A 10,018-nucleotide genomic window follows, 5' to 3' on the forward strand; every position below is an offset into this window, starting at 1 on the left:
GGTCTGGATCCTGGTGGCGTGCACGCTGGTGGTGCCGCAGAACCCTCAGGGCTGGGTCATGTTTGTCTCCGTCTTCTGCTTCACCATCACCTTCATCTGGCTGGTGGTGTTCGCCTGCGGGGGGCACCGCAACAAGGGCAGCTGGGCCGCAGCCGTGAGTCTCACACACACACACACACATGCACGCACGCACGCACACACGTGTTGTCACTCCCAGCTGCGTCTGCTGGTGACGTTTTGGGACGTTGGGCCTCATGCATTAAAAAATAGACAGGTCATATTCAGGTTTGCTCTTATTTTGTTCGTAGCCGTTGATTTCTGGAACTCAACACTATTTTCCTATTTTTGCTTTTCTCTGAGGTCAGAGAGCGTTTCACGAGTGGCTGACTCTGACCGAGAAAACAGAAAAAACATCTCGTTTTCACAGACCACATATTGGGGTTTTTTTCAACACGTGGAAAATAAGTTTTATATTTGAGGAACATTTTTTTAAAAAAACATTGTTCCTGTAAAACAAAACTCTGGAAAACTTCCTGCTGTTTGAATCCTGCTCTCCTTCATTCCTGCTCATCGTTTCCTCTGGACACAAAAGCTCAGATTTCAGACGGGGAGACGAATTAAAAGCAGTTTTTTTGTGTGTTGTGTCCTTGTGATGCGTCTCGGTCACAAACCGCTCTGAGCTTGTTTTCGTGTGTTTCAGGCTTTAATAAAACTGCAGTAAAAACAAAAGAACTGAACAGAATAATTTGTCTAAATCTTTCGACTCTGGCCCCAAATTTTTTCTCTTCTTAATTTACATTTTTAAAGAACTGCACAAAGACATTTCACTGGCCTTTTCTTCGTCATCATCATTATTAAAGATGATCAGCGAATTTAAAATTATAATCTATTAAATAAGGGCTGAATTTACTTAAATGGTTCAAGTGACCCAAATCTGATTTCTCCTCTCAGGTGTCACAGATCGGATACGTGTCATGAAGCAGGAAACAAACACATTAAATCAGATAATCTCAGTTTGGTTTCAGGCCTCGTTCACATGTGGAAATAAATCAGATGTGATTCTGCAGATGAATCTGTCGTCTGAGCACACGGGCGGGATATTCACCGACAGAGTGAGGAATTAAAAATGTGATGAAAACAAACACATTTATGAGGACATTTCTGCCGCAGTGGGAGAGCGCGGCTTTAAACGCTCTCGACGACTGCGGCGGCACAAAATAAAAACCTTAAAAGTGTTTCTTTATTTCATCTCCTTTGGTCCGCGTCAGGAGCCAAACCCCCGTTTACACGTGCGCTGCTGCAGGTGCACATGCAGATATCAGATTCACTTTTAAGAGCAGATATAAGCAGGCGGTCAAAAAAATCAGACACAGGCGACAAATCAGAAGTGGGATCAAGACTTCAGTAAATCCAGCCTGAGACAGAAAACGAATGATGTAATCGGCAGTGCGAGGCATGTGTGTCTGTGTGAGAGAGCGAGAAAACACCTGGGCTGGTTTCTGTTACCTGAGAGGACCAGGTGAGCCCTGTCAAGCTAACCACCCCCCCTCCAGGGCAGCGGGAGGGGCGTCACAGGGACGGTGTATCGGTATATCGGTGTGTCAGTGTATCGGTGTATCGGTGTGTCGGTGTATTGGTCTGTTGTGTATCGGTATGTCAATGTGTCAGTGTATCGGTGTATCGGTATGTAGGTGTATCGGTGTGTCAGTATGTCAGTGTATCGGTGTATCGGTATGTAGGTGTATCGGTGTGTCAGTGTGTCAGTGTATCGGTGTATTGGTATGTAGGTGTATCGGTGTGTCAGTGTGTCAGTGTATCGGTGTATTGGTATGTAGGTGTATCGGTGTGTCAGTATGTCAGTGTATCGGTGTATCGGTGTATCGGTATGTAGGTGTATCGGTGTGTCAATGTGTCGGTATGGCAGTGTGTCGGTGTATCGTGTGTCGGTGTGTGTGTGTGTGTGTTTTGACTCGGTGATGACTGACCTTTCGCCTTTTGTCCTTCTGGTCTCTCAGGACTTTGCGTATCACGGCATCGCAGCCTTCTTCTACCTCAGCGCCTCGGTGGCTTTGGCCAAAGTGACCCTGGAAATGGACGACGGGACCGGCTCCCAAAACTACAAGCTGGACATCGCTGCGGTGGTGAGTCCAGCTGCTTCCTGCTTAACATGATGAACCCTGAACTGGTTCTGTGTGGGAGGCTGGACTGAGTGTCACGGTGTGGGCCGGTTTTATTTCTAAAGCTTGTAAAATTTGGTAAACTAGACTGAATTATACACTACAAGTGTGAGGACATACAGAATACTGCTCATGTTTGACCATAATTAGTCATTTGCTCTCACACCTGCGATCGTCTGCTTTTGTTACGGTATTTGTTAATGAATACCGGTATTTATTACGGTTACGGTATTTATTAATGACATTTTTTATTTTATTTTATTTAAATATCTTTTAAAGTGTAAAAAGAGAGAGAGTGAGAAAACAAATAAACAGACAAATAAAATGAAAGAGAAAAAAATCAATGGTGGAAAAATAATAGATGTCGCCTGCGGTCGCATGCATTAATTTTCTCCTTTCAGTCGTGGAAATATGTTGAAAAAGTTTTGAAACTTTGTGTTATCGTGCAGGCGTTCAGGGTCCTCAGAGGATGACCTCTGACCTCTCTGTCTCCTCAGGTCTTCTCGTACATGGCGACGCTCCTCTACTTCATCCACACCATCCTGTCTGCCATCCGGTGGAAATCTTTCTAGAGGTCTCGGGGCAGAACTGATTTTTGGAGTTTGAAGCTGCGGCTCGCTGACACGAAGGTGACGGAGGCTGCAGGTGGACTCAGCGTGATTCGGCCGTCTGCAGCCGGACGTTTAGGTTTGGGGTTTAAGAGATGAAGGAGCTGCGGCGCCTGTCAGCAGGTTTACAGCAACGATCAACAGAGAGACACAAACTCAGAATGATTTTTAAAAGTGGATTTTTCCTGCTGAGCTGTCTGTGAGCGTTTCTGTTTTTCTGTCCACCCTCACACGTTTCCTTCAGTTTGCTCTCAGCTGATTAAAGAAAGACTCTGATGTGATTTTATATTTTTATAAATTTATCAACAAGAAAATCAGATGATTGAATTTGGATCAGAAACTAAAGCAGGATGTAAATTCATTTTTTTTGTTTTGTTTTTGTAATGAAAGTCTTTATAACTTCATTCACGCTTCAATTTTTTAAATGTTTTTGAGACAGTTGAACTCGATGAAAATAAATAAATAATAATATAATAATGAATGTGTTTGAAACATTTTGGATTAAAGTATTTGGTCAGTTTATCAAACAGCAAATGAACATTCAGGAGCACCCACTACCTCACCTGGTGGAGCGAGCGTCGTCACCACAGTGGCCGTGTCATCAGCGGACACGGGTTCGATTCCACCCTCGGCCCGTTGCAGGATCATCCCGTATGATCACGGTAGCAGCATCCTGGAACGTAAAGACACAGAAGGACACATAGAGTGTATCATGTAGATGCAGAAGGATACTTAGAGCGTAACATGTAGACGCAGAAGGATACCTAAAGCGTAACATGTAGACGCAGAAGGATACCTAAAGCGTAACATGTAGACGCAGAAGGATACATAGAGCGTAACATGTAGACGCAGAAGGATACCTAAAGCGTAACATGTAGACGCAGAAGGATACATAGAGCGTAACATGTAGACGCAGAAGGATACCTAAAGCGTAACATGTAGACGCAGAAGGATACATAGAGCGTAACATGTAGACGCAGAAGGATACCTAAAGCGTAACATGTAGACGCAGAAGGATACATAGAGCGTAACATGTAGACGCAGAAGGATACCTAAAGCGTAACATGTAGACGCAGAAGGATACATAGAGTGTACCATGTAGACGCAGAAGTGTATCTTGCGCGTAATGTGTTGACGCATTTGAGTTTTTGAATATTTCGGAGTTGTGTACATTCACTGATCCAGTGAGGATGACATTTGTCATGTTTCAGTTTTCAGCTGATCACATGAGTCTGTGGTCTATTTTGGGCAGACTGACCGTGAGTAAGCGTTACACCGTCACTACCTCAGGACAGCATGTGCTGTGTTGTGTCGTCTCCATGGTAACGGGATGGGTGGGGGTGCAGGTAAGTGTGATGCCAGCTGTTGACACCCGTGAATATTTCATAAGCAGTGACATCAGGTGAAGCGAGGAGGTCAGAGGTCACACGCCACTGAGGGGGAAACACGACGAGACGTGCACCTGGCCGGGACAGAGGACGAGGAGGGGGGAGGGGACAAATACCTGAAAAACAGAAATGTCAAGTTTAGATCTGATTCAGATTTCCTCAAAGTGCATCAGTTTGTTCATTGTTTAAATTATGAAAGAGCAGCCTATTAACCCTTTGACACCTGGAGCGACATCTGTTCTCGTGCTGCTCTCTGACACCTTTTATCAGTATTTAACCCTTTGAACCACGAGCAAATCGGTGCAGTTTCTTTCAAAAACATGAAGAAAAAAGGGAAATGACAAACTTGGAACAAGAAATGTTCCACAGATTGCTGGACTGATTTCGAACATTTTTTTCATAAAGCCAGGGAAAAATGTCTATTTAAAAAAAAAGAAAAAAGCTAGGGCAAAAATTTTTTTTTTTTTCACTAATTTCTGGCTAACTTTTGGGTCATTTCTTAAGTTGCTCATTGCATTCATTTGGATCAACATGTTTTGTTTTTTAATTTGTAAAATCTGTTGAAAAAAAGTCAGATTTTTGTATAATATCTTTGATGATGCAACTTCAATATTTTAACTAATTATTCTGGTTTATTGACTTCCACAACCTTTTAGCTCAGTGGTGCAGACTTTAAGATGTGAAGTGTTTAAAAAATACTCCAAGAAATTACATCAAAATAAGCAAAAATACTGATGTAAGCGCATGAGGACCGTTTTTGTAGCAGAGTTCAAAGGGTTAAACAAGCGAAAAGAAACTGTCCTCTGACGGCGGCGGTAGGACATAATGTCCAAATATTCAGGCGCAGCAGCAGCGAGAACAACAACAGGAACATGAAACCAGGTTTAATGGAGTATGGCAGGGAGTAAATACAGGGCAGGCTGCCTCACACACACTCACACACACACTCACACACACACTCACACACACACACACACACACACACACACACACAGCATGGCGGGTCAGTGAACTGTGGCTGTGATGTATTATGGATGAAGGCAGCAGGTGATAATAGCAGAGCATCTCCATGAAACTGAAGACGATGGAAGCTGCGAGGAGCCAAAACTCCTTCAGTTTCCTTTTGTTCTCCGTCTGTTTGTCCTCTTTTGTTTCACACATTCATCAGATCATTGTCTCCAGATGAAAGTCTCCACAGTTTGTTTTAAAGTCCGTCGTTTGTTGGAGAGTTTGTCTGCTGACGTTTCTTTGTGTTGGAGTTTTCTCTGCAGACAAAAGTGTTTTTAAAATGTTTCCATCCTGAGACAATCAGCTGAGCCCCGTGGCGTAAATTAAACATGACCGAGCTCCAGAAACACGAGGTCAGCACAGAGCTCCGACCTCCGGCCTCCAACACCTGAGGGACGCAGCAAGTCCTCCAGACGAAACGGGTGAATGCAGCGTTTTGAAATAACACAGTGTTCCTGGTGACGCAGCGGTGCTGATCTAAACAGTAAGCAGCAGTTCAGGAGCTCCTTAAATTAAATGGGAATAAGTCGTCACGAGATTTGAAAAAGGCATCTTTAACATCAACACTTCACTGTACCGGCGAGGTTGACTGCTGCTCAGCTGCGGAACGTCTAAAGAGGAGCTTGACGACTTTTCTCCCATGACGAGCAAAGCTTATGGCAAAAATATGCAGTGAAAATAGTCTTTTCATATAGTCATATAGGTGTTTTTGTATCACGCTTTTATTGTTTTATCTCTCAGAGACATGAAAATAAATATTTTTTTACTGAACACTTCCTGTTTCCTTTTCAAATGATAATAATAAAAGCCTGCTGACAATGTTTATTTGTGGGTGTAATTGTGATTGTGAAATATCTGCAGGACACACTGTAACACACAGTGACAGCATATATATATATATATATATATATATATATAAAAACTGTCAAAAAATGTAAATTGTTTCTATATTGTAGTTACATAGTTTCACATGGCATTATTTAATGGAAATGCAAAGTTTAAGTACCTAATAATCACCAGTAGCCCGCTGCTGCCTTCCTGTGGTGAAACATATTAATGAGTGCTCATTTAAAAGACCTGTTGGTCATGTTGTAAACTTATTTAGACTTAATAATCTGTTACCTCCATTGTGAGGCTCAAATAAGTTTTGCAGGTTTTCTTAACAGTTATTTTTTACTTTAAACTGATTACACACACACACACACACACACACACACACACACACACACACACACAAATTATATTCCATTAAAATCCTACACACTGGAATTTCAGCCACTTCTCTTTGAAATATGAGAGAAGTGGCTTGATTTCTTGCAAAAATATGTGAAGAAGGCAATGAGAGACTTAAAAAGACAAAGCCCCAAAATTAGCAAGAAATTAGAAAAAAATAACAAGAAAACTGCAAGAAAATATGAAAAATAAATAAATAAATACATGAATTTAAAGAAAAACAAACAAAGGCAAACAAGAAAATTACCCAGAAATGAATTATTTTTTTTAAAAAAGTTTGCTTTTTATTGTAACATATTTTTAATATCTGTAATAAATAAATATAACAATTAGAAAAATGGTTTTCTGGATGTTTCCCCCCCGACATTTTGTGCTGCTTCCAGATGCCTTTAACAACTATTTAAGCCTTTGACCTCTGAGGTGCAATTTCCTCAGAAAAAAGGCAATGAGCAGTTTGATAATAAATGTTTCACAAATTATAAGAAATTGCCAGATTGAGAAAACTATTATGAAAAATAATTGTTTAGGGAAATACAATGTTTATCATAATTACATATTTAAAATTCTCACAGAATCCATATAATTTCTTAAAAACGTTTTCCTTTCTTTTTTCTCTTTTTTTCTTTTTGTTTTTCATTCATTTGTTTTTAACAGTTTTTCAGATAATTTTTTTTTCTAATTTCTTGCTAAGTTTTCTTCAGCTGTTGCTTGTTGCTTCCTTCCCATATGTTTGAAAGAAACTAAGTCAATTTGCTTTGGTTTCAAAGGGTAAATCTGTTTATTTACATTAACTCCCCTGTTTTTATGCTCATTTTAAGTCGTGCAATTTCCTTCTTGTAAAGCTCTCTGTGCTGCATTTCGTTGATGAAAGGAACAGTACAAAATAAAGTGGTTACTTTGAAAGGGTATCCTCACTTCCTGAATGCAGTGTACTTCCTGTTGGATTTAAATTTAAAGCCACCAATCAGAGACTGTTCAAAATGTTTGTTATGGTTTCATTGGCTGGAGTTGTTAGTCCCGCCTCCCTGTGCTGCATTTTACCTCCTCAGTTTCAGGAAGTGACTTTTTTTTCCCGGGAAATTCAAATCCCGGCACACGTCAAACATTTGGTGTCAGTGTGAGTCTGAACGAGTCCCAGTTTGCACTCAGAGGCAGAAAAAGGGTAACAGTTTGGTTAAGGAGGAGCCTCACACACCTGTTTGGAGGTGAAGCTAAACTCTGCTTTAATTCGCTCTGATGAAACCGCTCAGAGCCGACCGCTGAGCCGTGGAGGACTTTAACAAACAGGAAGGTCAGTGTGTGGACTTTTATCAGGTGACAGCGAGCAGCATCATCCTGTGCAGTGGCGGGGTTAGGGTTAGGGTTAGGGTTAGGTTGTCTGTATGTTGTGTTGTTTTAATGTCGTAACCTGGTAAACTCTCGGTGTGCAGCTTCGGTCTCGTCGGTAAAAACTGTGTGTTTTTTTTGTGAAAGCTGTTTGTGTTTTGCTGACTGCCTTGACATGATGAGGCCTTCACTGTCTGAGCTACAGTGTCATTCAGTGCTTGTGCTGTCAAATCCTTGGTTTGAAAGGCATATGTGCTCTAAAAAATAAAAACACTAAAATTGTTTTACAGAAAAAAAAAGATTTCTTGAAACATCACCTGAATAAAGCAAAAATGTTTTCTTAAAATGATGCCACAATGGTGCCAAAATGGCTTTTTTAAACCCCCCAACAAACAAAAATCAGCTGCCACTCGTTAATATATAAACATAACATCTGAGGCCCGTTTTACGCAGCGCGCGTCAGCAGCGCGTGATTGCAGCCTCGCCGAGCTTGTGGCGTTCATACATGCAGCGCTGTTGCAGCGTCGCTGCCGCAGATATGACTGCTGTATTTGCATATTTGTGAGCACAAATTGCTCTCAGGACAAACGCGCGTTTGTCCGCAGAGATAGAGTGAAAATGGTGTTTTGATGATTATTTTGACTCTATAACACTTTTTACTGCAGTTTAGAGTCTCTGTGTTACGGAGAGGAGGAAATGCAAAGACAGCTTTTTTGCTCCAACTTCCCCGCCTCCCTTTCAAAACAAAAGCCCTCTGACAGCGTCTCTTTGGACAGAATCCCATCAGTTGCTGATACAAGGCATTTTATTTTGAAACATTTACAGGACCGTGTTGTCGGCTCTGCAGGAGCTGGTTTAACTTCATAAATAAGTGGAATTTGTACTTGTAAACCTGAAATTAGAGCACTAATATCTGCGGGCCGTTAGGCAGCAGCGACGTTGCAATAACGCTGCATGTGTGAACGCTGCAAACATGAAACACGCTGCGGCTCGGCGAGGCTGAAGTCACGCGCTGCTGACGCGCGCTGTGTGAAAGGCTTCTTGAATAAAAGTATGCTGATTAATCTCGCTCCGTGGTGCGCTTTGACATGATGCGTGATTGAAGGCCACAATGGCTTGGTCACATTAGTTTTCGTAGCATCGGAGTACTTAAAGCCTAAATTAGCACCTCAACACAAAGCATGGAGCAGCTTCGCCATGTTAAGAGGTCAGAGCATCCACCTCACCTATCAGGAGCAGCGCTCTGCTGCAGCACATTTAGAGAAAGGGTGACTTACAAATTTGTGGATCTACAAAGAATAAGTTTAATTTTAGTGACGCTATTATTTCTTTTACAGATAGTACAGACTGAGCTACTACCGCCCAGCTTGATCTGCAAAAAGTAAGAGTCATTTTATTCTCTGTGTTGTGGTTTTCGTTGGCTGCCATGCTGACCTGTCTGTCAGATTATCTGTTATGGTAGCCGTGATGCTCCGCTTGCAAACTCCGGGTACAATGGATGATGGTGATGGTTTGCCACCATGCCATGACTGTCTCTGTGACTCTCTCTCTCTCTCTCGCTCTCTCTCTCTCTCTCTCTCTCTCGCTCTCGCTCTCGCTCTAAGCAGTTTGGATACATTTCTGCAGCGAGTCCTCTGGACTTGAAGCAGCCATCCTCCGGGCTCTACAGACTGAGCGACTGGCACCCCAGCTCGATCTCCAAAAAGTAAGTGTTATTTTATTTCGGAGTTGTGTTTTTGTTTGGCCGCTGTGCCTGCTTATCTGTTTGATTATCTAACATAGTCGTCATGCCATGACTCTCTCTCTCGCTCTCGCTCTCTCTCGCTCTCGCTCTCGCTCTAAGCAGTTTGGATACATTTCTGCAGCGAGTCCTCTGGACTTGAAGCAGCCATCCTCCGGGCTCTACAGACTGAGCGACTGGCACCCCAGCTCGATCTCCAAAAAGTAAGTGTTATTTTATTTCGGAGTTGTGTTTTTGTTTGGCCGCTGTGCCTGCTTATCTGTTTGATTATCTAACATAGTCGTCATGCCATGACTCTCTCTCTCGCTCTCTCTCGCTCTCGCTCTAAGCAGTTTGGATACATTTCTGCAGCGAGTCCTCTGGACTTGAAGCAGCCATCCTCCGGGCTCTACAGACTGAGCGACTGGCACCCAGCTTGATCTACAAAGAGTAAGTGTCATTTTATTTCTTTGTTGTGTTTTTCGTTGGCCGCCGTGCCTGCCTATCTGTTATGTAACATGGCTGCCGTGCCATGACGCTCTCTCTCTCTCTCTCTCT

General features: G+C 42.4%; 1 protein-coding gene and 1 long non-coding RNA gene across 4 annotated transcripts in view; both read left to right on the top strand.

Annotated features, from left to right (window-relative positions):
* LOC121942616 (myelin and lymphocyte protein-like) overlaps positions 1–3,266 on the top strand; it is a 12,292-nt gene extending 9,026 nt beyond the window's left edge. For 2 of the 3 annotated variants that reach the window (XM_042485877.2, XM_042485876.2), the window contains 3 exons: positions 1–154; positions 2,016–2,141; positions 2,675–3,266. The exon at positions 1–154 is cut by the window's left edge and continues 14 nt beyond it. In XM_042485877.2, the coding sequence (XP_042341811.1) occupies positions 1–154; positions 2,016–2,141; positions 2,675–2,749 (355 nt within the window). In that variant the 3' untranslated portion in view covers positions 2,750–3,266. Of the gene's footprint in view, positions 155–2,015; positions 2,218–2,674 lie in introns of all 3 variants that reach the window. The other variant, XM_088075243.1, reaches the window with a different exon arrangement.
* A 4,233-nt stretch (positions 3,267–7,499) lies between these two features.
* LOC148190093 (uncharacterized) lies at positions 7,500–9,423 on the top strand. The gene is made up of 3 exons (XR_015776119.1): positions 7,500–7,705; positions 9,078–9,121; positions 9,348–9,423. It is a non-coding gene; the product is annotated as an uncharacterized LOC148190093 (long non-coding RNA).
* The last annotated feature ends 595 nt before the right edge of the window (positions 9,424–10,018 follow it).

The sequence above is a fragment of the Plectropomus leopardus genome, chromosome 3 (assembly GCF_026936395.1).
Source record: "Plectropomus leopardus strain MGB_pleo_1.0 chromosome 3, ASM2693639v1, whole genome shotgun sequence".
Lineage (NCBI taxonomy): Eukaryota > Metazoa > Chordata > Actinopteri > Perciformes > Serranidae > Plectropomus > Plectropomus leopardus.